Source organism: Olea europaea, unplaced genomic scaffold (genome assembly GCF_002742605.1).
Source record: "Olea europaea var. sylvestris unplaced genomic scaffold, O_europaea_v1 scaffold2094, whole genome shotgun sequence".
Classification (NCBI taxonomy): Eukaryota; Viridiplantae; Streptophyta; class Magnoliopsida; order Lamiales; family Oleaceae; genus Olea; species Olea europaea.
In genome coordinates, this window is record NW_019238873.1 from 99,753 (window position 1) to 124,772 (window position 25,020).

Sequence of the window (25,020 nt, forward strand, 5' to 3'; positions counted from 1 at the left end):
TAAGGGGGAACGGGCCAAATTTGGCCAAAGCCAAGTTGGCGAGCAAAAAATTGGGGAGCGTATATTTCAACCCCATCTTTGGCATTGGTTCCAGTCAAAATATTATGGAACAACTCCCTCCCGGTCAAAAATTAAATCTAAACGAACAGAGAGGTGTTCGCACTATCCAGAGTGGATGGAGGTTGCACATAATCTGGAGTCAAAAAGGGAGGAAAAGGAAAGAAGGAAGGGATTGAATCCAAAGTATAAAAGAATGAAAAAATGTCCCTTCTGGACATATTTACAGGAGTCAGGGGATCAATGGCTAGCCCATAGCAGCTAGCAGAAGGACTAGAAAAGGATGGAGTACCAAGCGATGAAAAATAGGATCTCAACCACATTTGAGTGAACCAAAGAGGCCCACTGCCAGTGGGAGATGCACCATTCTTCAATTGGGATTGAAGAGAAGTCATGCCTCTATAGAGGGCAGCTAAAAAGAAAGAACACAAATTTAGAGGCCTACCGCGCGCCACGCTATGGGTAAATAGCTCATGGAGGGCTTCATGCTTGGCACACACAAAATGTATTTACAAAACCAAACCTGAAGAAAGGCCACACGCTCAGCATGAGAAGGCTCAGCGCTCGAGTGGTTATGACAAGTTTGCAGGTTTGAATAAGACTCGGTGAGTTTTTTATCAAATTTTAGAGCGACACCAGAAATCAAAACACCAGGGAAAATGGTATCGCCCAAAGGTAGCAGATTTACTAGGGCCCCAACATCCCTTAAGGTAATGGACATGTGACCAAGAGGGAAAACAAAAGTATTATACTCAGAAGACCAAAAACTTAAAGCGATTGGAAAAAGTGCTCGGTCAAAAATAGGGGGTTGAAGAAAGATTTCTAATAAATCAGAAATCTTAGCACTATCAAAAATTGCCTTAGTAGGACCATGGTCCACAAGGCGAGCATGCCATCTACGGAAAACGACATCAGATCTAGGCCAAGTGCTAATACCTCTTTCGCGAAGCGGCCTCAGCGGCAAAGTGTTTAAAAACGGAGGGCCCTGAGTACAAGGGAACAGCTGACCGACCGCCGCTTGTTCGATAGCTTCGGCGTTGTTAAATGAAGGACCTAGATAGAACTCATTGAGTTCAACATTGGCTGGTGAAAGGAAGTTCGGAGTTATATATGGCCGAGTGAGGAGTTTCTGGAAGTCTTCGAAACTAAAGGAGTCACCAGACTGGGATTGTGAAGCAGCCATTAGGAACGAAATAGAGTTTGTCGAAGTTACGTAGTAGAGAAGCAAGAAGATGAACAGTAATATTGCCAAAGAGAAGCGCTAAACAATGAGACGTGATTTAGTGGTACAATGAAATGGCGTGTATTTGGGAGTTATAAGGGTTTGCAAACGTCGCACCTTTTCAGGCTATGGAAGAAAACAATGATTGAAATTCTTGGAAATTTCGAATGTTGCTGGGAAACACAAAGTGAATATGGCAAAAATTAATAATTGATATTAATTCTGCCATATTGGAGGGTAATCGTTGACACACAAAAATTCAGCCCAAATCGAATAGCCCAAAGAATGAAGTCCAATTGGAGGATCCCCAAATCAGATAGCCCAAAGAACGGCCCAATCAGGCAATGCAAGATAAAGGCCCAAATAGAGAAGCCCATGAACGCGGTAATACCATCGTCCAAGGTTACAAGTCGCCCAAGATTTGAGCGAACGGATTGCCATGCAGTCGCCCAGAACTGTGACCCTGTTCTCGCCCAAACCTTCGAGTCACCCAGGATCTTAGCAAACATAAGATGTTATGGTTACCCAAATGTACGGTTAATGAAGCAATTATTGAGTAGCCCTATCACATTCTACGATTCAAGGAATTCAATTGAAGACGGTTGAACGACAAAAAGTAATGGCAGCAGTTAGAGAAGACAGTTCCATGACAAGTTGGCCACTATGAAGAAAGTGGGCAGTTATAGAGCGATCAAGCAGTTTTTAAGCGGTTGATCACGAAGAGATCATCCAGGGAGTATAAAAGGAAGAAAAGACATAGAGCAAAGGACCCGGAATCAAATACTCTCAAACAGAGAATATGTAACTTTCAATTTCTTAGTTTAGATTTAAACACTTCTTTTCAGTAACTCGTGTGCTTGCGCTCCTTGGAGGCATTCTGTTTTATTTTTTCAATTGTAAAGTCATCGCCAATAAAAACATTCCTTTTTGAGACTTTGTCTCAAGAGGTTTGTCCCTTACACAATCGTCTGATCCCTTTTTAATTGTTAGCGACTAACCCGCGCGAATAAGAGACTACCTCGTTGAGATCAGGGCATTTAATTTTGCCCTTGAGTTCTTGGCTAAGTTATTGTGATTCTGGTCTCTGGGATTGCATCTTCTACTTTACATGTGCAACCGACAGATGAGTTTTTACAGAAAAACAACTGTGAAGAATGGGGCTGTTGTTTTTGTAGGATATTAGTACTTGCCCTTTGCTTCAAATTTGTTGTTATTAACGCTGCCTCGCAGCTAGTGAACTCGTTGCCTGTGTATTTCTTTATTATGTGTCCTTTCTCAGAATTTTGGGCTCTTCACAATATTTATGCATTATCTTATTAATTTCATATACATTTGATTTTATTAATTTGGACTAATTAGCAGAACAGAACTGCCACATTCAGAGACAAAATGTAGACTAATTATCTGAATTAAGAAACATCCATCTAATCTAATCAAACAACCATTTCCTACACAGATTGTAGGAAGATAATATAAAGTAAATAGAAGTAAACAACCTCTTCATCTAGTCCAGTGGAAGAGTGATGAAGATTCATGGAGACATGACTGTGCGGTTGCGAATTCGACTCGACCGCCTAACTGGAGTACTGAAATCTATCTTGGGTTCTCCATATTTGCCTCCCTGCATAAGGAGGGAATTGTTTTATCAGTGAACGAATGAAGACAAAATGGAAAAGGAACAAAAACATGCCACTGAATGAGTGATTCAACATTACCTTTTCCTTTAAAATCTTCCTTTCATCAGCAAAGGTTCCATATGAAGACGATTCTAGAATTCTCCCGTGTGAATGTTTGAGAAGGAACAGACACTGGACTAGATTTTGACCCCTTGTGAGAAGCATTGCTCTCTTCAGATTCAAGCACCGGGATTTTCTTGTGGGAGCTGCAGACTCCTTTAATCACAAATTCTCCTAGCAACTCAATGGTTGGCGCATGGATGAAACAGCTGGCTTCTTGGGGTGCTTCTGCTATTGAATTAGACAAGGTTAAAGGCCTAGTAGAAGATTCAATTTCCTTTCTAATGTGCTCTTCCTCCTCATCAGAAAATCCTGAGGTTATTGTCTTCTCGATGTGCACTTTCTCCACTGCAAGACGTACTCGTGTTATTTTATCCTCTACTCTAGACTTAAGTGGCTTTACCGTAGGCTGAGAATCTTCTATAGAAGTAGTTTTACCTTTCCTTGGACGACAAAAAAAAGCTAGAGATGCCAAAATTATGGAGAATATAGAAACTCCAGCAACAACTAGGATATTAGATCCAGCTTTCTCTGTTTCATCACCGTAATCAAATTCTTTATCGACCAAGTTGACAGGCATCTCATGTGATTCTAGAAGTTCCGTATCAGGCTGATTCACCCCTTCAGTATTCAGTGGCGTCTGGTCTTCTTGGAATGAGTCGGGCTTCTTCAACTGGTCAGAACCCTTAACTTCTTTCACCAATTCATAGCTACCAGCACCATCACTTTGAGCAGTTTTTGCCTCTGCTATATACTCTACTTCACAACCTTCTATATACTCTACTTCACAACCTTCTATAACCTTGCTTTCGACAACTACTGCAGGTGACACCTCTTCAGAAAATTCACCAGTCTTAGCCACATCATTATCACAGTCATATTCAACAGACTCCGTATTACTATCCTCCATATCCGACATGTCATTTTCAACCATTTCTGCCTCACTACTCTCAATTCTTTCCACACAATCGACTTCGACCAATTCTACCTCACTATTCTTGACCTTCTCCTCATTATCGACTTCAACCAATTCTACCTCACTATTCTTGACCTTCTCCTCATTATCGACTTCAACCAATTCTACCTCACTATTCTTGACCTTCTCCTCATTATCGACTTCAACCAATTCTACCTCACTATTCTTGACCTTCTCCTCATTATCGACTTCAACCAATTCTACCTCACTATTCTTGACCTTTTCCACATTATCGACTTCAATCATTTGTACATTATAAGGCTCACCATTCTTACTCATTTCATAATCACAGGGAGATTCAACAGTCTCGCTATTCCTTTTTTCCATATCCAACTCGTCTTCTTCAACCATTTCTGCATCACCACTGTCCACAGTTTCCAAATTATCCCCTTCAGCCATTAGTATGTTATGGACCTCAAGTTCACTATCTCTCTCTTCCACTTCCAAGAAATCACCTCCATAAACTTCCATATATGCAGGTTCACATATTTGATTCTGAATCATAGTATAATCATCTTTGAAACTCAAAATGGCTTGTTGACTTGGTGATGGTGTAGAAGAGTTCGTAGAATATATATATGTCTTTGACAGAAAACATAAATAAAATGTCAGAAGAAATTTCAGTACTCCTCTCAAACTCCATCCTATTCCCTCATACTCCCCAACTTCGTCATCCTCCTCTTCCTCGTTCTCCTCCACATCATCATCATCATCGGTATTACCATCTACTTCCACTAGATTTTCTTCGTTCTCTTGAGCATGAACTAAGGAATCTTGAGCATCTGCTAAAGATTCCTCTTCCCCAGGTCCTGTACCATCTTTTCCCTCTCTGCTCTCACTTACTTTGCGGTGAAAGATCAGACGTCGTTTGTTTGGATGGTACCGCAGATACTTAGGCCTCGGGGAGAGGTAATTTGTCAAAGGGTCATAAGGCTTCAAAGATGAATCAGTAACAACACCATCATCATTTGACACACGGTCACAATTTTTAGATGGAATAAACCAAGATGGGGATAGATCATAGTGACCAATACTATTTTTCATATCCATGTCTTGAGTTTTCCAAATTTGGGTATCGGATAAGCTTGAATATTCATTCCTCTCAGCCAAAATTTTCTTTCTTGGAACCGAAACCTTCGAAGATGCCGATATAGTGGGTGACATAAAATGTTTTGCTACTGGTTTCTTAGGATAATGCAACTTGGAGATCATTTGGTCTTGACTTGTAACATTCTCATTGTTTTCTCTTGAGCCTAATCAAATATTAGATTCTTGGTTTAAAAAAAATAAAAAATTCGAAATTCTACTTAACTTACGCTACAGTAAATATTGAGATGGAGACATACCTGAAGGTGATGATTTTGGAGCCAGAGGAGATCTGGGAGTGTTTGATGATGAAAATCCTTTATCAGAACTCTCCATTTTTTTTTTTTTTTAATTCAATGCAGGTTCTTTGAACAATACAAAGGAATTCCTTTTCTCTCGGGTTTCAAATGTAGGTTTTTCTGATCTCGATTTTATTACTGGATTTCTTAATGGATTTTGGAGGGAGGAAGATTTCGTATGCAAAGCCAATGAAGGGATGATAGATGACCGTTGGCACATGTTGATTTTAAACATTTCAAATTTTGAAATCTTGTTTTTTTGACCGTTGGAGCTGTCAGTTTTGTAATGGCTTAGTCAGTGGAAGCCTTGGTCAATCATACACTTCATGCTTGATAAGAGATTAATGCCATGTTTGCTCTCTATTTTTAAAAATTCATTTTCAATTATACATTTTCTCAATAAAATAATTTTAAACGTAAATTAAGAAATTTAAATAAAAAAATATATTTTTTAAAACCCATTTTCAACCATACATTTAAAAAAAAAACAATATTGTATGTGAATTCAAAAAAATCTCTTACTTTTTAACCACACATTTTTAAAAAAAAATAAATAAAAATTGCAAAACACATTTTTCTCAAAACTTCATTAAAATGAAGCCCATCCAAGAACTTAATCACCGCCAAAGATGGATTATAATTAATTTTATTTAATATATTATTGTCTATAAGAATATTACACACGGAATAGATTTGTATTAAAATTATTTGTATCGTAGAACTTTCATAAATATGGACATATTCGTAAGATTTCAAATTGAATACCACTTTCTTCATGCGCCAAGATGGTTTAGAGCCGGGGAAGGAGGAGGTAGTTTTGATTGTGGCAATGGTTCTGTTGAAAATAGTGGTGGCTGTGGTGGTGGAATTTATGTGTTTCAACGTGCATTCCTTGTGTTTATGTGTGATACATGCGTTATTGTTATTTATAATGTCCGTACGTGATTAAATTTTACTAGGAGATTTAGTCAATAATCATTATTTATATAGGTCCAAAATATCTTAAGTTGACCCTCACTATGAATAAATAATACAAAAGAAAGCTGTCACTTTCAAGTCCTATTTTCAAACATTGCTAAACTGGATAATTAAAAAAAAATAAGTTCTCGATTAGTATTAATTACCCTAGATTATTGTGCTAATTATTGTGCTATTCTTAAATAAAGGATAGCATAGCCGCTCAGCCAATCACAATCTGAGCGGCAATGCTACATAAACAAGCTGAAAAATGAACTACATACATGTCAATATATGATTGAAGAGTTTGAAATATTTAAAAAATGAACATCCAACGACTTGCTGTCACATCAATACGTTTTTTGTTTCCTATTTTTTTAGCCTGTCTATAATCTATTTATCATTTACCATCACAATCTACATTAACAATCCCTTCATAATTTAGGTCTCGTTTGGGAATTGATTTTTTGACCGTTAGGAGAAAAGTGGGGGCTACATGTGAGAAAAGAAATCAAATTTTACGACTGAAATAGTGAAATAACGTTTAAAAAATTAATTTTTTGAGGTAAAAAATCACTCTCAAACGCTCCCTTAGAGGGTGTTCGATACCCATTTTTTTGTAAAAATGCATTTTAGAATAGTAAATTGATGGAAAATATGTGGTTGAAAAATAAAGAATTTTTTTTGATTTACGTGTAATATTATTTTAATAAAAAATGTATGATTGAAAAAAAGAAAAAGAAAAATGTATTTTCAAAAAAATGAATATCAAATGAGGCCTTATATTTTTATGTTTATCTAAATAAAAAGGTGAAATTTTAAATCCAAAAACCCACTCATGATCTCATCGACACGGACCAAAACATCCTTATAATTATGTCTTTTTACCAGGTGCAGTGTATCAAGTCAAATAGATGATGCAGCTACAAGTTTCAAGAAGATAATCATCCCCACCAAAACACATCTATCAAATCAATATCTAATCATGCTTGATTTGATGTTTAAGATCCATTTCGACCAATAAATATCTTTAAACCTTGCTATTAAAATCTTGATCCCACAAAATCACATGGATAATTTAATTATAAAAATATTTTTTAATTCATTTTTTGGCTTTAATATCGTCTAGTCTTATACACTACCAAAAGTACCGTAAACGTTTCCAATCTTGCCTTAGGCCTTGTCTAGTGCAAATTATTGGCTGAAAAGAATGAATTTTTCTATCGTTGTGAATATAATTTTTGATCGACTCTTTTTTTGGTGCGATCCGCAGTTGGACTCAACGGTAAGAAAATGACTGAAAATCCATTGAAAAATCACGGCCAAACGGGTCCTAAAAATTTTTCAAGAAAGTTACTTTAAACCAATTTTTTCTAAAATCTCTTCTAATCAAGCAAAGCGCTTTCGAAAAATTATCTAAAGATAATTAAAATCAATTTCTTAATCTCAAATAGAAACAACTTTGACTTTTAAGTTCTACCATAATGTGAAGGATTTAGGGGCTGTTTGGGCCCTATTTTTCATCCAAAAAATTGATTTTTTGATCGTTATTTTACAATTTCAACCATCATATTTGACTTCTTCTCTCACAGGTAGACTTCACTTTTCTCCTAACGTTCAAAAAATCAATTCTCAAAATTACTTCCAAACATGCTCTTAATTTGTGATGAGAAGATTTTTGAAAACAATGTGTTTATACCCTTATTTGAGCTCCATTTCAATAATATTTTTTTTTCAAACTTATTTTTAATCACGTATTCTCTTAATAAAATAATATTATATACAAGTTTAAAATTTTTTCTTACTTTTCAACCACACATTTTTAAAAAATTCACTATTCCAAAATTACTTTTTACCAAATAATAGAGCTCAAACAAGGGCTACACACCTATCATTTAAAAAAAAAATTATATTGAAACATGTTAACCTCCGAAAATGGCCAACAGGAGTCGTTAGAAGATAATGTACACGTGGATATATTTTACAGTATGTAAACTATTAATAGTATATTTGTAAAAGGAGATGAACAGTAGACAATGGAAGTATATATAGTATTCTCTTGTCTATATTTTCTAAGATCCTTTTAACTGATACAAGAATTGCTTATTTATAGTGATTAGGCCGACATGATCACTGTTAGATTGAATCCACATGGCTTGATCTGTCGACCCTTAGTGTCACATCAACTGTAATACATTAATTACATTGATAGACTTTTGACAAGAGGTCAACCACTCTACAAATTTAGGCTGACATCCTTGACACTTATTAACTGCGCAGTCTCATCAGCTCACATCAGTAGTCAACTCTGAAGACGTGCTTGTCCGACTCTCTTCTGATTTTAAAGGATTTCAGATACTCAGGGAGCTCGAAAGCATAAAGTAAACCACCTTGGAAAGAAGAATAGGGCCACTTCAGCTATTCGGCTATTCTCAGTGAAACAACCTCGACTCTCAATGTGATAGCTTCGGTTGTTGATCCTTTTTGCATACTTGTCACGTGTCCAAATATGAGGATCTTCACGTGGGTCATTTCGTATGATTATTAACAAAACATGTGAAACCTTAATTTTGAATTTTGAAATATGGCATTGGCGGCCATTGTTGCGGAATGAACACGAGAATATTCTTGTATATTAGGTTAGATAAATTCTAAGTAGACAAGAGGAAGAATTTTGTACATGGGAGTTCCCATGGTTGCAAAAGGAACAAGGATTGAAAATTGTGCTCCCCAAAATAAGTTAGCTTAGGTTATTGTGACTGAAGCCACGTGGTAGGTTCGTGTTTCACACTAGGAGAGAACTCGAGATCCCCCTCAAAACTTTTATAACATGTTTAGTAAAACACCCCCTCTCCCCAACCTACGCAAAAAAAAAAAATTTGGAAATGAAAATGAGTGAAATTGTATTTTCTTTAAAAAATGAGTGCTTGAAAAAGAAAGAAAAATTTTCGATTTACACGTAATATTATTTTATAAAAAATTGTGTGATTGAAAATAAGATAGAGAAAAATGAAATGTAATTTAATGAGTACCAAACAGGGGCTAAGAGTTCGTTTGGCAAGTTTCTTAAAATGTCAAAAGCTACTTTTGATACTAAAAAATATTTTTGAACCTATTTGAATAATTTTTTTGGAAATGTTTTATCTGATTAGAGGAGTTTTTACAGAATACTCACTTAATGTAATTATTTCAAGAAACTCTTCTACAAGAAATAAAAGTCTTGACAAACATGACCTAAATAATATTGAGCAGTGTTAGAGATAAGATTTTAATTTTTTCTTATTTAGTAGTCGACTGTACAATAACTTTATTTCCTTATTCAAGATAACTCTCTGCTATCCATGATATCAAACATATCAACATGAAAAAGTTGTATAAAGTAAAAATTAAGTGTTTGTTTGGTAGAGATTTTGTTAATTGATTTTTTAACTGTTAAAGATAAAGTGGGTTTTACATGTGAGAGAAGAGTTCAAAAATGACGGCTGAAATAGTGAAATAGCAATAAAAAAGTTTATGTTAATTTTATTAAAATCTCTACAAAACATATTCTAAACTTATTACAGTCTGCACTTAACGTGTTTCAACTATCTAAATTATTACAGCATAATTTATTATTAGTCGGGATCAGCCCAAAGACTTCTTAAAATACTTATTTTAACTATTTTGCAAGTGCTCACCCACAACAAAAATATATATGTGATCTAGTCCAAAAGAAAAGTAAAATACATCCATAACATTTCCACATTTTAATGATGACTATGAATCCTTTCAATTAGCATAATAAAATCTTTAAGAAGCTTGTTCAACTTTACTCCGTTGAGGAATTTACGACAAGCACTCCATTTTAGTCTTAGATGCTAAAGAACCATGGGACAATAAAGACATTATCCTTGATAGAAACTTCTTAAAGACGAGAGTCGAATCACATTTCCTGTTTCTATTTTCGTGCAACCAAGTCATTATATGTGCAACAATTCCGACACGGGTTCTCCATAAATTTAACTTTTTAGAAACCAAAATCTTCTTGAACTTGAGTACATGGCTGCTGCATTCGAACGCCGCTAAAACTTGTTCTTGATGCCATTACTTCATTCAATGAAAGCCTCCTTTTCAGCCCCGTGTCTGGCCTTTGTTTCGGAGCACTAAGAGACCTCAGCTTTGCTTTAAAAGATTGAGTATTTGCCATATAATTGGGACAGTTTGAGTATGGCATAAAGAAGCGATCCCCACATACACTCTTAGCCGGTGTAACCGGGGCATTGGATGGTCGAGAACTCGAGAACCGGGGAGTGCTTTGTGCAGTAGCCAACTTATAGTCCTCTCCAATGAAGAAATGGTCGAAATCTTGGGGGCGACGGCAATTGGGGATGGATAGACGAGCAGGTATTGGACATGGAATAGGAGATGAAAGTTCTTGGTAATATTGGTCGTCGCCATATTCTGATGTGCAAGAGTAGATCCTTCGAGACCTCACCTTGGGCTTGTACGTGTCTATCTCTACTATCTTTGGGCTCTCATCATATGCATTAAGTGAAGGATCATATGAAGCTGAGAGCCTCTTGCTATGAAATTCGCTTCGAGTTTCATCAAATCTTTCCTGCAAACGTATGAAGTATTAGTGAGATATGGATACTATGATTCCTCAATCGTGCCACTTGGATTTTCTGAGCCAAGTCTATTATAAGAGAGACGGGCTTGGTGAGCATTAAACGGTCCTATCCAGACACAATGTACTCCACAGAGAAAAAATATATTATAGATTTATACTTACACTCGAGTTTCTAGCTCGATTCTCTGCATGAAATCTGTAGTTTGTGTTGGTTAAACGACGAGCCCTTTGGAATTGGACAGTAGCCTGAGCTCTAACGAGAGCTTGCATACTTTGTAGAGTTGCAGCAGCACGCTTTCGTACAATGTAGCCTCTAACAAGAGCCTGTAATTTCACCAGTCCTTTTAGTGCCTTGAGAGCTTTTCGAGACTAGCAATAAACAAAAATTAGATCAACAAGAATAGCACCGCTTATAGAATCAAGTAAAACAAGAAAATACAAAAGAATTTAAGATGAATAGCTCGATTTATGCTTCTTCATAGACAATTTTAAGCCAGATTAAGAAGGAAAATTGCGATAAAATGAATATTAAATACAGGTCCTGAAGTTAGGCTTCACCAAATCTAAACTATTCAACATCAAATTCAAACTGCAAATATTCAAAATTTGAATTCGTAGCAATAAAATAGAAGAAACAACCAATGCATGAAAATAGAATAATATATTTGTACTGTTTGGTTAGAATGTTTGGACATATACTGTACTTCTGTTGAAATTTCAAGCAAACAGTGGAACATAGATTCACAATAACATTCTAGATTGAAATTCTTGCACTGAAACAAGACAATGTGCTATAATTTTTGTGCACAAATTTCAATTACCAGACAACAACAAAAAACAAATCGATCTTAAGGATGAGCTCCACTCTAATAATGAATTGCAATTTAAGACAGATTGAAAACTTAAAAGAACTCAAAAATCAAACATATATTGAAATCCCACTTACCAAATAACCTCTAAAAACAGACTGAATCTTGATGGCAGCCCATCTCTCCCTGCCACCATTGAACAATCCTCCTCTGCCTTGGCTTGTGAGTCTCACAACAGCAACAGCAGCCTGTGCGGCGGCAACAGCAGCATCTGCAGCCGCAGCTGTGGCGGCAGCCACCGCAATTGCGTGCTCGTTCTGATTCTCAGCAATGTAAGATCTCGTCCAGCCCGATTTAGTCACCGGAATGTTGGCCGGAATCTGACTCAACTCCCCTGTTTCCTTCCCTGATTTCCCAAAACTCCATCTTTTTTTATCCCTTTTTTCAGCATAATTTGCATTATTCTCCACCTTTTCCTTGTATTTCTTCATTCCCAACAGGCCTCTTAACCACCTTGTAGCTTTCCCCATTCTTTTCTCTTCAAGAAAGATAGAAACACAATGCTGTCACAGTGTAACCGACAAAGATAATGAGGGAGGATGTGTGTAAATGCTATAGAGTACAATGTGAACGACACTTCTATTCTGATATATTGGATTGGACTATACTAAATAGATTGACGAACAAGAAGAATCGTTCTATTGAGTGATGCATATAAAAAATATGAACTTAGAATCCTTACATGTTGCAAGCGAGCGATGAAAAAGCAGACACACAGCGTGGAGGAAAGATTAACAAAAGGGTACAAACCTTGAAATAATAGAGGGATAAGTAATGGGTTTTTTTCTTTTTAATTTTTGGAAAATTTTTAATCTGACACAGCCTCGTGAAGAACTGTATTACAGGACAAAAAGGTATCTCAGATTAAAAACAGAATTTAAGAAGATTAAATCGAAAAAAGATTGAAATCCCACCAACCCAAACAAACAAGAAAATACATAAAATCAATAAAAAGGTTTGAAAAAATGTGTAATAATAACCTACAGAGACATCAGATGTCTCAAAGTTTCAAACCATTGTCACCTAACCTAAAAAATTCAAAAAGGCCATTGAAACTTCCACCTTCCACCAATGAGAAACTCTGGTATTCTTACAAAAAGCATACTCATTAAACAAATAAAAATCAACAGACAAATTCAAGAAAAGTAGAAAGTAGTAATCACAGAGAGAAAAGACTCAAATTTGAAGCAAAACCCACCTTCTTAAATAAATTCAAAATAAGCACTCAAAACTCCACTTCTTCCAATCAGAAAGTCACAAAACCTATAACAATATTATACTACTATATTCCCTGCTTCTTTCTCTCTCTAACTTTCTGGAGCAACGTGTATAAGAAAATGATGAAATCCCACTAAAAGCAATCTCAGCCGCTGTCACCTTTTCAAGAAAAAGGCCGTTATAGGAAGAAAATATTAGGTGATTTCTGTTTTGAAGGAAAAATTTCAACTTTAATGGCCTTTAATAATGAACTGGAAGGAGGGTTTCTGTCTAATGATTCTATCGACTGTTACATTGTACACTTAACTCTGAACCCAACTTAAAAGCACACAACCGATAGAATTGCTTATATAAAAATTAAATCTTGTGGATTTTTTGTCCCCATATTGCTATTGACTTTGGGTTGATTTGCTCAGATATCTTTGCCGTTTTCGGTGCATAAAATCTCTTTGATAGAGAGTGGCTTCTGGTGGGTAGTAATAAAGAGTGTGGCCGTATGTTGTGAAGTTGTATGTATTGTGTAAGCAGATCTCCATTAGGTTGAATATGGAAACTCAAGGACAATGTATTTTGATTCGCTCTATTCATTGTTAAATCTACTTGAAAACAAGATTCTTAAATGTTACAAGTCACCATGAAAGTCACATGTTAATTGTATGTACAATAACATATGCAGCTGAGGCATCATAACAAATGGTGAAATTGAGAATTGTTTCTACAAGACCTAATCAATTCGATTAACCTGCCATCTATTTTAAGTTTAAAAAGATGAAAAATTATTTTTCAACTCTTTGACAATACGAGAAATCAAACCGGCAAGGTGAAAGTTTCATTTGTCAAGCTCACAAGTGACTTGATTGTAACAAAATGATATGGATGGACTGTGGGGAGTTTTTCTATATTCCTAAACGTTGAGATTTGTTCATTTAATTTCACAGCATCCTACGAGTGTAGGGGTAGATAACTGGCAATTTGATGTTGAAGATGATGTTACACTTGTTGGAATACAATGTGGTATCAATTTTTAAATTTTGAATTACTTGCTTAAATTGGATTGAAGGCTGTCAATTCACTTAATTAATAACATGAAAACAGAATGCCTATAATAAGATAAAAAATGGATTCGTAGCGAACTATTGATGAGATCGCCACTAGCAAATAAATGTGTAACATCGAACTCTTCAATGGACAAAAAATTATTTAATAGTGAAAGGTCAATCTTTGAAATTTTAATCCCTTTCAAATGGGGGCATAGAATAGATGTAGACAATTGATATCTTTCTTTTGGTGTTATTTGTCTCATTTTTTCTGAAGGAAAAATTTTCAAAGATACTAAATTCTCATTTCAGTTAACATGATCATCCACATAGCATTATTGGCACGCCCATGAGCAGACTCACTTGGGCCAAAATTAGACTATAGTCGATGCTGCAAAATATTGCGGACACAACTCATTTTAGCTAGAAAAAATGGTACGAAGCCATATGTGTGAGGGTCATTGCACTTGACTAGTTGTCACAAAGATTAGACATTAAAGGCCTAAACAATTGAGATGTGAAATATCATTTGAATGCGACTTCACTACCAAATCTAATTACATCATTTTCCATGCCTCATTTTAATTCAGTCAAATAGTACTCTTGTATAATTCGTGTCACTTTAGGATGCTCGATTGGACTCTTCATTCGATATTTTTAAGTGTTGCCAGCCAACTTAAATTCTTGTCATGCACTTTCATCACTGATATAATGGAATAACAAAAGAATAAAGCCAGTCAGCCAGAGTTAAAAACAAGGAAGAGAAGACATACTGAGATGACAGCAAATGATTAGATTTTTTTGTTCTAATTTTTCAAATTGTCCAATCGCGAGGAGACACGTGTCACCCCTATTTTTGAGCATATTTTTCACCCTGCATATATAGCACAATTGATAATATTATAAGAGATTGAAGAACAATAACAGTGTTGTTTTGTTTAGAGAATTTCGATATGTAATACTAAACGCGCTTAAATCTAGACAAATAGTTAGAGTTAATTTAGGAGCCAGAGGGACATGGATTTTTATTTTTATTTTTTTTAATACTAGATTGGTATATAGAAAAAAATATTATTATCTTAATGTCTTTTTTTTTTTTTTACTATTTTTTACCTAATAAATTTTAATTGGGCTTTGAAAAAATCATTAAGTCTCGAATGCCTGATAAGACAATGTGATGTTTAGAAATGATTGAAGTAGACCAAGAAACAAATATTGTCCATATATTCAAGTCAAATTATTTGTCAACTCTTCTATTGGGTTTGTATGGATACGAGTACAGAGATTTTAAAATATCTTAATAGATTAAACTGTTATGTTAGCTGAAATTGTGACTCGCAATTATTTATAAAATTTATTTGTCGAATTCATTGGTATAAGGAAGGGCCCTGGGCATATATTTCACGTGACGTGCCAAATTCTTTTGAATGGTACATGACAAAGTAAAATATTGTAGTTAATTAAAAAGAAAACACATTAGGTAATGAAGTTAAATTATTTTTTATACAGTGTATTCAATATTATATACCAGACATGCTATTAATGATACTCCATTACTCGCTTGACTCTTTCTTTGTTGATGATTTTGGACAATATTTTCTTTGTAGTATGCAAGTGAAAAACGGTTGTACCAATATAAAATCTAACAAAATGTTTGGTTTGGGGGAGTAAAGGTTGAAAAAATAGAAACAAAATGACAAATATTTACATTTGACTATGAAAAAATGTGTGTACATTTTTTTTTTCGAAAGTAAGTTTTGAGTTACTTTCTTGAAAGGTGAATTTTTAATATTTTAAAAAAACTATGAAAAATCGACTCATTGCTCTGTAGGCCACCCTTTCTTTAGCCATATGTAGGTGACCGGGGTTTCCAAGATGTTTAAGGCTACGGGTGCATGGGATGTGGAGAAGAATGAGCAAACATTTGTTCTTGTTGATAGTGAACAAAATCTCTCAGTTTCCTTGGATAGCGAGGGCCGGAAGGTAAATTCTGAACAAATTCGATGGCATTGTGCGAAGGATTATCCTTTGCTATACCTTTAGTTAGAGATGGAAGAATGTGATTCAATCCGGATACTTCAAAGTCTCAAATCAAATTTTATTTGAGCTTCAAATGCACCTATTTTGTGGATTTTTTTTAACGTTACATAAAATTAATAGTGATTCTTGTTACGTTATTCTGCATTAGAGGAATAGTTGTTTCCTTTGGCTCTCTAGGTTTTGATACTGGACTTTGGCATGGTTGTATGCATCTATTTGTTTCAAAAATGTTGATCATCGTGATTTAAGCCCTAAAAAAAAAAAAAGAATTGAATTTTCTTCCTGTTGGCAGCCGTCGTTTTTGACCGCCACACTCACGTGCGGGTCCCACTTGACCGAAAAGGTCGAAAAATTAGTGTAGAACTTTTTTTTTTTTTTTTTAATGAGGTTTTGAAGCAGCAGACAAGCCCTTACTTATAAAACAATCAGATATGCTCCTAAAGTGACCAAGATGATTTTCATGAGAACGAGAATATAGCTATAGAGGCTGTTTGGGAGTGATTTTGAGAATTGATTTTTTGACCGTTAGAAGAAAAGTGGGGTCCACCCATGAGAGAAGAAGTCAAATATAACGACTGTAATAATGAAATAACGGTCAAAAAATCAATTTTTTGGGTGAAAAAATAGGGCCCAAACAGGCCCATAGCACATTACCACTTTCTTGATACAAACGTTCTCTTTTGAATGCAATTTTATTTTATTTAAATTAATTTTATACTGAAGTTAATTAGATTTTTGATTTTGATGTTAGAATTAAAATTAAATCAAAGAATCGATCCGTCCTCCGTTTAAACAAGTAAAATCAATTAGATTTGGGCTAAACTGGTCGATTCTGGTTTTAATTTGATAATTTTGTTAACTTTTGCTCATCCCTACAACTTTATTCAATCATTGAACATCTCATGACCGAAAGAAATTACAAGTTTATTTTTAGGAAAAAAAGTGAAAAACAGAAAAATGCAGTTAGAGCAGAGTCAAACACAACATCGGTGGGCGAATGAACAGTAACATAAAAAATATCTCTCTCCTAATAATATTCCAATTCATTGTCCCACTGCTACTACAGTCTCAATTCTCAACTTACCATCTCTTCCTCCAAAACTTACCCCCACAAAATATCCAATTTTTTTCCTTCTACTTCTGGATTTTTGGGTCAACTCACCAATTTTAGGGATTGGCTTTCGTTAGATCTGTCAAATTAATTGCCCAATTTTTAGTTTAATCAATAAATTTAATTTCTGGGGATCCGTTGTTTTCAAATCATAGGGCCTCAAGCATTTATATTTTGATTTGGGTTTCAATTTATTGAGATTCTTGGGAAGGAAATTAATTTTTAGGCGGAAAGTTAAGTGTTTTTTTTTTATTTTTTGGCCGAAGTCAATTATGTTTTAGGGGTTGAATTGTGTACTTTTTTTTTTTTGGTTTGATTGAGAGTTTGGTTAGGGTTTTGCATGAGATTTTATATTGAGGAGAGATGGTGGGAACGGATGGTTTGAATGTTTCGCCTTCGCCTTCCCCGCCTCAGCACAAGGAAAAGCAGTCGGCGAAGCAGTGGGGGGTGACGAAACCTTTGTCGCAAGCGGGGCCATTGGAGGTGGATATTCAGAGAAGCAAGGAGTTGGAGAAGGTTCGGATTTAAAATTTTTGTTTTGAAATTGTAATTCTGGTTCTTTTGGGAGTTTGATATGTAGTGTTTGGCGGATTTTTAGTTTTTGGTGGATGCGGGATTATATGAGAGTGCAGAAGAAGCTGCTAAGAGAGAAGAGGTTCTGGGTCGACTAAAACAGGTATATCAATTCATGAAACTGCTATCCATTCCCTTTGAGTTATAACTTACATTGTTAAAATCAGGGACTAAAATATTGAGGCAGTTTGCAATTGTAATTTGTCATTATTTGATTCAAAATAATTGGAACAAAGAAGATTTTATTTATAAGAAGGGCGGAAAAGAATTCCACTTAAAAAAGGGTGGTGCGTGTGTCTGAATAACTAGTTAGCTGAATGGTTGGCAATTGGGTAGTGTAGATGAAAATGGGTTATGGACGACCCAGATTTATCCATTCATTCATAAATGGTTTGGATCAATCCATGCTCCAAGCAGACAAATCACATGATTCACATCCAACTCAGATTGTTTACTTATTAAACTGGATTCTTGAATCTATGTAAATCTCAATGCATAAGATTGTTTTAGCTGAAAAAGAAATTTGACCATAAATGCACTTCCTTCGTTGCCGTCCCCATTGCTGTGCCATGCCACTATTGTTCGTAAGTTACTTCTATGCCTTTAGAATACCTAGAGGTTGGGATACTGTCGATTATTTTAAAGAGCTTATCATCTTTTCATGTTTGGCCAAGTGAGAAAACCATATTGCCTGATTTGCCTCCCTTTTATTTTCATTAAGACATTGCCCCTGTTTCCTCTTGGCTAGAATTGTTACTTATCTTTACCATCTGACATTGCTCAAATGCTTGCCTCCCTCTCCATTGCCACTGCATTTCCAGGACTTGCTTTACACATGCTGCACTGCTTCTGCCTTGCCCCAATTACAACCCATGCATCCTATAATTATCACTTCTTGGCAGCCTCTTGCCAACCATTTTCCCTTTTTCCATCCACACCATAATCACGGCTGGTTGCAACCCTTTGACATCCAAACCCAATTTCCTCACAAAATCCACTTAAATTATTTTATTTTAAAAATTCGGTTTTCTTTAAGTAAACTGTCAATAGTCAAAGACAATAAAAATCACTTTTATACCTTTTTTTTGGTCATTATTATCAATCTAAATGCTGGGCTAATGTGTGAAAAGTTAAGATCAAAAAGTAAAGCAGAGGGAAAAGAAATGTGGGATGAAGATTGTCGATGCTTACATGCCAAGAGAAAGAAAAAGGAGTACAAGAAAGGGAATGCAAGGGGGTGGTGATAATAGGAAAAATATAAGAAAATTGAAAAAATGAGTGAAAGAGGTGCTAATAGTTTCGCTGCCTTAGGAAAAAAGGCTTAAGGAGGTAAAAAAGGAGGTTGTGTGGTGAAAGGTGAAGGCTGTGCTTTTGGGATATAAGGACTGCAAGATGTATTATTTTTTCCTTGTTTAAGATTTGAAGTGGAGTTTCCTTGGAAGGTTTAAAAGGTTGGTTTTATGGAACTTAACTAAGCTTCTTTTGGGTTTTCTTTATTTTGTAAAAACTTTTTCTAATCTCTTATGAACTTGTGTTGTGAAGTTTTAGAAATACTTTTGCTAATTAAGCTAAATTTACAGGTGATTCAAGTGGTATGAAAGTACACTGTAAACATAAAATTTCATGTGTCACTTTGATAGAAACTCAAATATTTAAGTTCATAATTTTAATTTTTCTAATTCATAAATGCCTGAGACCATATTTATTAATGATCTAAATGTAAAAGGTTGATTCTAAAGAACTTTTCAGGGTAATAGGTTTGTGTTCTTTTTGTTATGTTGACAGTGTAAAGAGGTTATCATCACTGGATATTGCACATTTGTGTTGTTTATCAATTAGTTTTTTATGGTCTTGGTTAAGCTTAGTGAGCTCAAACCTTTTGAGATAATAGTTAATTTCTAGCACTTAGAGACTATCTATTTAGCATGATTAACTGGTCTGCAAATAAACCAAAAGTCTTCTAGTTGAGTGTGTGTCATTCAAAGAAAGGCGAAACTTCTATTGAACTAATCAAGGTCTTTTACATCAAACTGTTGTCGCCGATGGAAATTGCACGTGATGCCAAGCATGAGTTGGAATTCAGTTATCACCGATTCATTTGTGATTTGGCACAGATTCTGAAACTTGAACTCAACATTTTCTTTCCACGTAGCAATAGTTTATATGTAATTGTCTCTTGCTTCATATTGAAATGCATGTAGTCTGCATGGAAAATACATATCAATGAGCTAAATATTTTCTTTTCATATAGCAATAGTATGTATGCAACTGTCTCTCACTTCATAATGAAATATATGTAGTCTGCATGAAAAATATATTTCAATGTTTTATGTTTTGTCGTTTAACTTAGTATTAAATTACATTCTTGGATCTAGATGATATTGATACTGGATTTGCATTTGCTTTTAGGTTGTAAAAAACTGGGTGAAAGAACTTACGCGAGTGAGGGGGTACAGTGATCAAATGGTTGAAGATGCTAATGCTGTTATCTTTACTTTTGGTTCTTACCGACTAGGGGTAAGGAACTCCTAAAGTTACATTAAAGTTACAATCTTTTTGTTGTATTATTATGCTAGTATCTTGTTTGGTTTTTAAGTTCAAATTCGAGGTAGTTGCTATATCTGGGGAGAGAATGTCACGAGTTCTAACACACAATGTTTATGTGTTCATATACTCAATTAAAAGAAAGGAGTTATTTTTTATTTTTTTATTTTTTTTTTTTCCTTCCTGTATTATTTTGGAAAAAGATTAGAATAAATACTGCTCTTGTTGTGCATAATGTCTATGCTTATTGCATAGGTGGTTATGGATCATAGACCTTGAAAAATTTCTGAGGCTACTCTGAAAGTATAGACTTGCTGGGTTGTGTATCGAGATTAAATGAAGCATTTTGATGTTTATTTGAATTTGTTTATTTCAATTAATGAATTGCAGATTGTGCTTTCCTAGAAGTAGGATCTTCTTGTGAAGTGTTCCAATTAAGTCTTATGTTCCCATCTTATCTACACACGTTTTCTTGTTCTTATTGAGTGGTCCAATTGTATGTGCTCTATTTGTTTTCTCAGAATATAGAAATGAACATGTGTAATCTTGAGTTCACCAGTCTGTTCTCATCTCTGTCACTGTGTGCATGTCTGTATTTGTGGTTCTGAATTGCGATTCCTTGCATAACATCATTTATCTTATTAGAAATATCTTGTATATTACATTTGTTTATTTTGAAGGTACACGGCCCTGAAGCTGACATAGATACGTTGTGTGTTGGGCCATCCTATGTGAATCGGGAGGTAATTTGTATTGTCATTGTTCCATTTTGGAACCAGTTTGCGTAGTTTAAATATGTACTGATGTGGACCTTTCTTTTGCCAGGAAGATTTCTTCTATGTACTACACAGTATTTTATCTGAGATGGAAGAGGTTACAGAACTCCAGCCAGTACCTGATGCTCACGTGCCTGTTATGAGATTTAAATTTGATGGAATATCAATAGATCTTCTTTATGCTAGCATTTCTCTTTTGGTGGTTCCTGATGTAAGTTTGCCTTCAAACTCTAGGGTTAGATTTGCAGTTTGCAATTCTTTTGGCCTCATAATGTAGTTTAGTTCAGTTTTTTGCTAACAACTTGAATTTCATCAATAATGGATGCATTTATCGTGAAACATCATTTTTCTTTTTTCCTTGTCTTCTTGTAAAATGAAGCAAAACCATTCTTTCTTTCTTCATCCCTTTCCTGTTCACCCTGTTTTCTTTACTTTCTTTCTTTATCTATGCATTGTGATCATCTTCTCCTATATATCAAGTTTAATGTATGCTTTGTGGAGACTGGATTTTTAACGAGTTACACTTTGATGAAGCATTCATGCTCCTTCCAATAACGTGTGACCTTGAGTATGTCTGTGTGTTCATCTATGACAATGTTGGGTGCATTGTCACTCTTTATCTTTTGTGCATCTGTCTGCAGAATTCTGAATCACCCCTTTACATGTCTTGCATGCGCTCAAAAACACATGCATGCAGGAAGATATTATAAATCATGAAGCTTCGTATCTTTCTGTGTGTTATAGCTGGTGAGGTTACATAGATATGACCTGAAACTTGCTTGTGTGTTTAGAAACTGTATTCTTTGACTCTCGCAACATTTTATTAAATTTTAACATTGTTTAACCCTAACGTAAAGGTCAAGTATGCTGTCATATTATGATACTGCTGTTTGATTTGGGAGAAGAATCTAGATAGATAGGCTATTTTATTTTCTTTTCAAAATTACTCTTTTGCCATATGATGAATTTACAAGGGATCAAGCATCCACCTTGTTTTGTTTATATATCAAGCTTGACGATCTTTATCATCCTTACACTATTTTCTTATAGCTGATGAAATGTAAAGTTTTTACTTTAGCTTTTACTGCATCGTTACTAAGTTTCGTATTTTTAACCTCTTTATAATCTAGTGAAGATGGATAGTTCACCGTATTTAGTTGTCAGCTTTGGCAGCACTGTTTTATTTCTGACTATTCATTGCTGTGCAATTTAACATGATTGCATGTAGTGATTTTTAAACGTAGCTGTACTTGATCAAAAATTTATGGGCAGGATTTGGATATCTCCAATATGTCTGTATTATATGACATTGATGAGCCAACTGCACGTAGTCTTAATGGCTGTCGGGTTGCAGACCAAATTCTCAAGCTAGTTCCAAATATTGAGGTGAACATATGCTTACAAGCTCGACAATAGCTCACTTTTGCTTGTACTTATACATGTTGATTTGCTATTTTAATGCCTAATTATCTTAAATTTTTTTTTTAGCATTTCCGTACAACTCTGCGGTGCCTAAAGTTTTGGGCTAAGAGGCGTGGTGTTTATTCAAATGTAAGTTCGCTTGTGTTTTAGCTCGTCTCTTTTTAGTCCATTTGCTCTTTTTGTTGTCCATAATTTTGTTTTGTTCCCTAGGTGACCGGGTTTCTTGGTGGTGTCAATTGGGCTCTTCTTGTTGCTCGGGTTTGCCAATTTTATCCCAATGCAAATCCCAGTATGCTAGTGTCTCGCTTTTTCAGAGTTTATACGCTATGGCGTTGGCCAAATCCCGTGATGCTTTGTGAAATTGAAGATGATGAACTTGGATTTTCTGTTTGGGATCCACGTAAAAACCCTTGGGACCGCTGTCACCATATGCCAATTATAACACCTGCATATCCATGCATGAATTCTAGCTATAATGTTTCCATAAGTACTCTCCGGGTTATGATGGAGCAGTTCCAGTTTGGTAATAAGATTTGCGAGGTAGCTAAACAAAGTCTAAAGCTGTTTGGTTGTGCAGTATCATACAAGTATAGCTGGCTATAATTATTTCTTCTTGTCCATATGCAGGATATTGAGCTGAACAAAGCCGAATGGAAAGCCTTGTTTGAGCCTTATTTGTTTTTTGAAAGCTACAAGAACTATCTGCAAGTTGATATCATTGCTGCTGATTCTGATGACCTGCGTGCTTGGAAAGGCTGGGTTGAATCTCGTTTGAGGCAGCTGACTCTTATGGTAATATCTATTGTTCTGAAATATCCCTTGTGATGGAGGTTTTGGTGATGTTTGCACTGAAATTGGTCTAAAAGATAAAGATGAAGCAGATTTTCTTTTGCATTCATGCTTTTTATCCAATAATTGCAGATAGAGCGGGATACTTCTGGGAAATTACAGTGCCACCCTTATCCTCATGATTATATAGATAACTCAAAGCAGTGTGCTCATTGTGCCTTTTTCATGGGTTTGCAACGGAAACAAGGAGAAGTAATTCAGGAAGGTCAACAATTTGATATCCGTCAGACTGTTGATGAATTCAGGCATCAAATAAATTTGTATATGTACTGGAAGCCTGGAATGGAAATATACGTTTCTCATGTGCGTAGAAAACAGATCCCTGCTTATGTGTTTCCTGAGGGTTATAAACGCAGCCGACATCCTAGGCCGATGGGCCAACAGCAGCTTGACAGGGCTTCTAGCGAGGATGCTGAGGCTTGCAGGACTGGATCTGCCGAGAGATGCTTTAAANCGATGGGCCAACAGCAGCTTGACAGGGCTTCTAGCGAGGATGCTGAGGCTTGCAGGACTGGATCTGCCGAGAGATGCTTTAAAAGGAAAAAGGAGCTTGAAGAGATGGAGTTGAAGCAAGGGAGTCTGGAAAAAAGGCAATCTATTAGCCCCCAGAGGAGAGATTCAGTTTCCCCTGACCTTTTTTCAAGAAGTACCAATACATTGAAAGGGTGTTCCTCGATCGAGTCTGAGATGATCAAAGAAAGGGCTGAATCATGCCAGCCTATTGATGGATTCATTCCACAAGCAATCCCATGCTCTGGATCTAGTGGGGGCAAGATGGAACATCATGATCGGGATAATGAAATCAATGCAAATATGACTACATCAAACCAAGGAATAGGTGCACAAACTTCCGATGCTGGGTGCATTTCTTATGCGAACAATGATGGTAGCCCTGAAGGGTTCTCGCAGGGTGATATATGTGAGGTTAATTCAAAGCTTTGTTTTGATAGTGGATGCAAAAATGTTGCTGGTGTTTTTGAAGGCGGACTAAGAGGTTTTGGATTTAAGTTGTCTTTGCCCCTTACCTTTTTCAAATATCTTCCTTTTAACTCTCTTGAATTATTTAGTTTTGACAGATTTTTTCAACATTTTTTCTGATCTACAATCCTTGAGCACGGTCATATTAGCTTAGGATTAGGATTTATATTTGCATCACATTGATTTAATTATTTGCACTGCTTTTGTTTCTCTGAAGGCTAATGGGCAGCATGGGATGGTGCTGAACTCTGGAGATGGAGTCAGCTCAGAACCTGTTCAGGAGACGGTGATGAGGCATGTCGATAGAAACTCAGAACTTGCATATATTTATTTAATGTTGTCATACCATTGTTGTCTTTATGCTGCTTTGTCTTGTTCTTTTGGCTTTTTCTATAGCAGGTTGAGTCTTACATCGAGCGCCTGAGATTACAAGGTCAATCCATGGAACTGTGAAATAAAATGCTGAGTTAAATGAGACAGAAAGCCAGCAACTCGGGTAAGTAACATTTGCAAAGCTGGCTTTCATTTGTTTCTGATTTTTCCTGGCAAGGTAAGATTTTCAATCTCGGAGGAAAGGAGATTAAAGAGCAGTAATCTGAAGAGCACCCATGGTTTGCTTAAATGCTTTGTATATAGTTTAAGCATGCTGGTGCTAAAGTTG

The 25,020-nt window shown here is 35.6% G+C and overlaps 3 protein-coding genes across 11 annotated transcripts; 1 reads left to right on the forward strand and 2 right to left on the reverse strand.

The window, feature by feature from the left end:
• Positions 1 to 2,662: 2,662 nt before the first annotated feature.
• LOC111380109 lies at positions 2,663 to 5,570 on the reverse strand. Of its 3 annotated transcripts, none has more exons than XM_023003582.1 (4): positions 5,338 to 5,570; positions 4,052 to 5,244; positions 2,995 to 4,003; positions 2,663 to 2,900 (listed from the first exon to the last, which is right to left on the reverse strand). In XM_023003582.1, exons 1-3 carry the CDS (start codon positions 5,411 to 5,413, stop codon positions 3,020 to 3,022), a joined length of 2,253 nt encoding a protein of 750 aa, XP_022859350.1. In that variant the 5' UTR covers positions 5,414 to 5,570; the 3' UTR covers positions 2,663 to 2,900; positions 2,995 to 3,019. The 3 variants fall into 3 exon arrangements, with proteins under 3 accessions (XP_022859350.1, XP_022859351.1, XP_022859349.1); XM_023003583.1 differs by having other exon boundaries at positions 2,995 to 3,363; positions 3,454 to 5,244; positions 5,338 to 5,569; XM_023003581.1 differs by having other exon boundaries at positions 2,995 to 5,244.
• A 4,481-nt stretch (positions 5,571 to 10,051) lies between these two features.
• Positions 10,052 to 12,608, reverse strand: LOC111380112 (protein IQ-DOMAIN 14-like). Of its 2 annotated transcripts, none has more exons than XM_023003586.1 (3): positions 11,889 to 12,608; positions 11,105 to 11,266; positions 10,052 to 10,930 (listed from the first exon to the last, which is right to left on the reverse strand). In XM_023003586.1, the coding sequence occupies exons 1-3, from the start codon at positions 12,279 to 12,281 to the stop codon at positions 10,340 to 10,342; spliced, it is 1,146 nt and encodes a 381-aa protein (XP_022859354.1). In that variant the 5' UTR covers positions 12,282 to 12,608; the 3' UTR covers positions 10,052 to 10,339. The 2 variants fall into 2 exon arrangements, with proteins under 2 accessions (XP_022859354.1, XP_022859353.1); XM_023003585.1 differs by having other exon boundaries at positions 10,053 to 10,930; positions 11,105 to 11,311; positions 11,889 to 12,606.
• A 4,540-nt stretch (positions 12,609 to 17,148) lies between these two features.
• Positions 17,149 to 25,020, forward strand: LOC111380108 (nuclear poly(A) polymerase 4-like). 6 transcript variants are annotated; one of them, XM_023003579.1, is made up of 13 exons: positions 17,149 to 17,733; positions 17,816 to 17,893; positions 20,200 to 20,307; positions 21,015 to 21,077; positions 21,160 to 21,321; positions 22,383 to 22,496; positions 22,599 to 22,661; positions 22,743 to 23,072; positions 23,160 to 23,324; positions 23,454 to 23,824; positions 23,909 to 24,300; positions 24,577 to 24,653; positions 24,759 to 25,020. In XM_023003579.1, the coding sequence occupies exons 1-12, from the start codon at positions 17,581 to 17,583 to the stop codon at positions 24,579 to 24,581; spliced, it is 2,004 nt and encodes a 667-aa protein (XP_022859347.1). In that variant the 5' UTR covers positions 17,149 to 17,580; the 3' UTR covers positions 24,582 to 24,653; positions 24,759 to 25,020. The 6 variants fall into 6 exon arrangements, with proteins under 6 accessions (XP_022859347.1, XP_022859348.1, XP_022859343.1 ...); XM_023003580.1 differs by having other exon boundaries at positions 24,756 to 25,014; XM_023003575.1 differs by having other exon boundaries at positions 17,151 to 17,733; positions 23,909 to 24,375.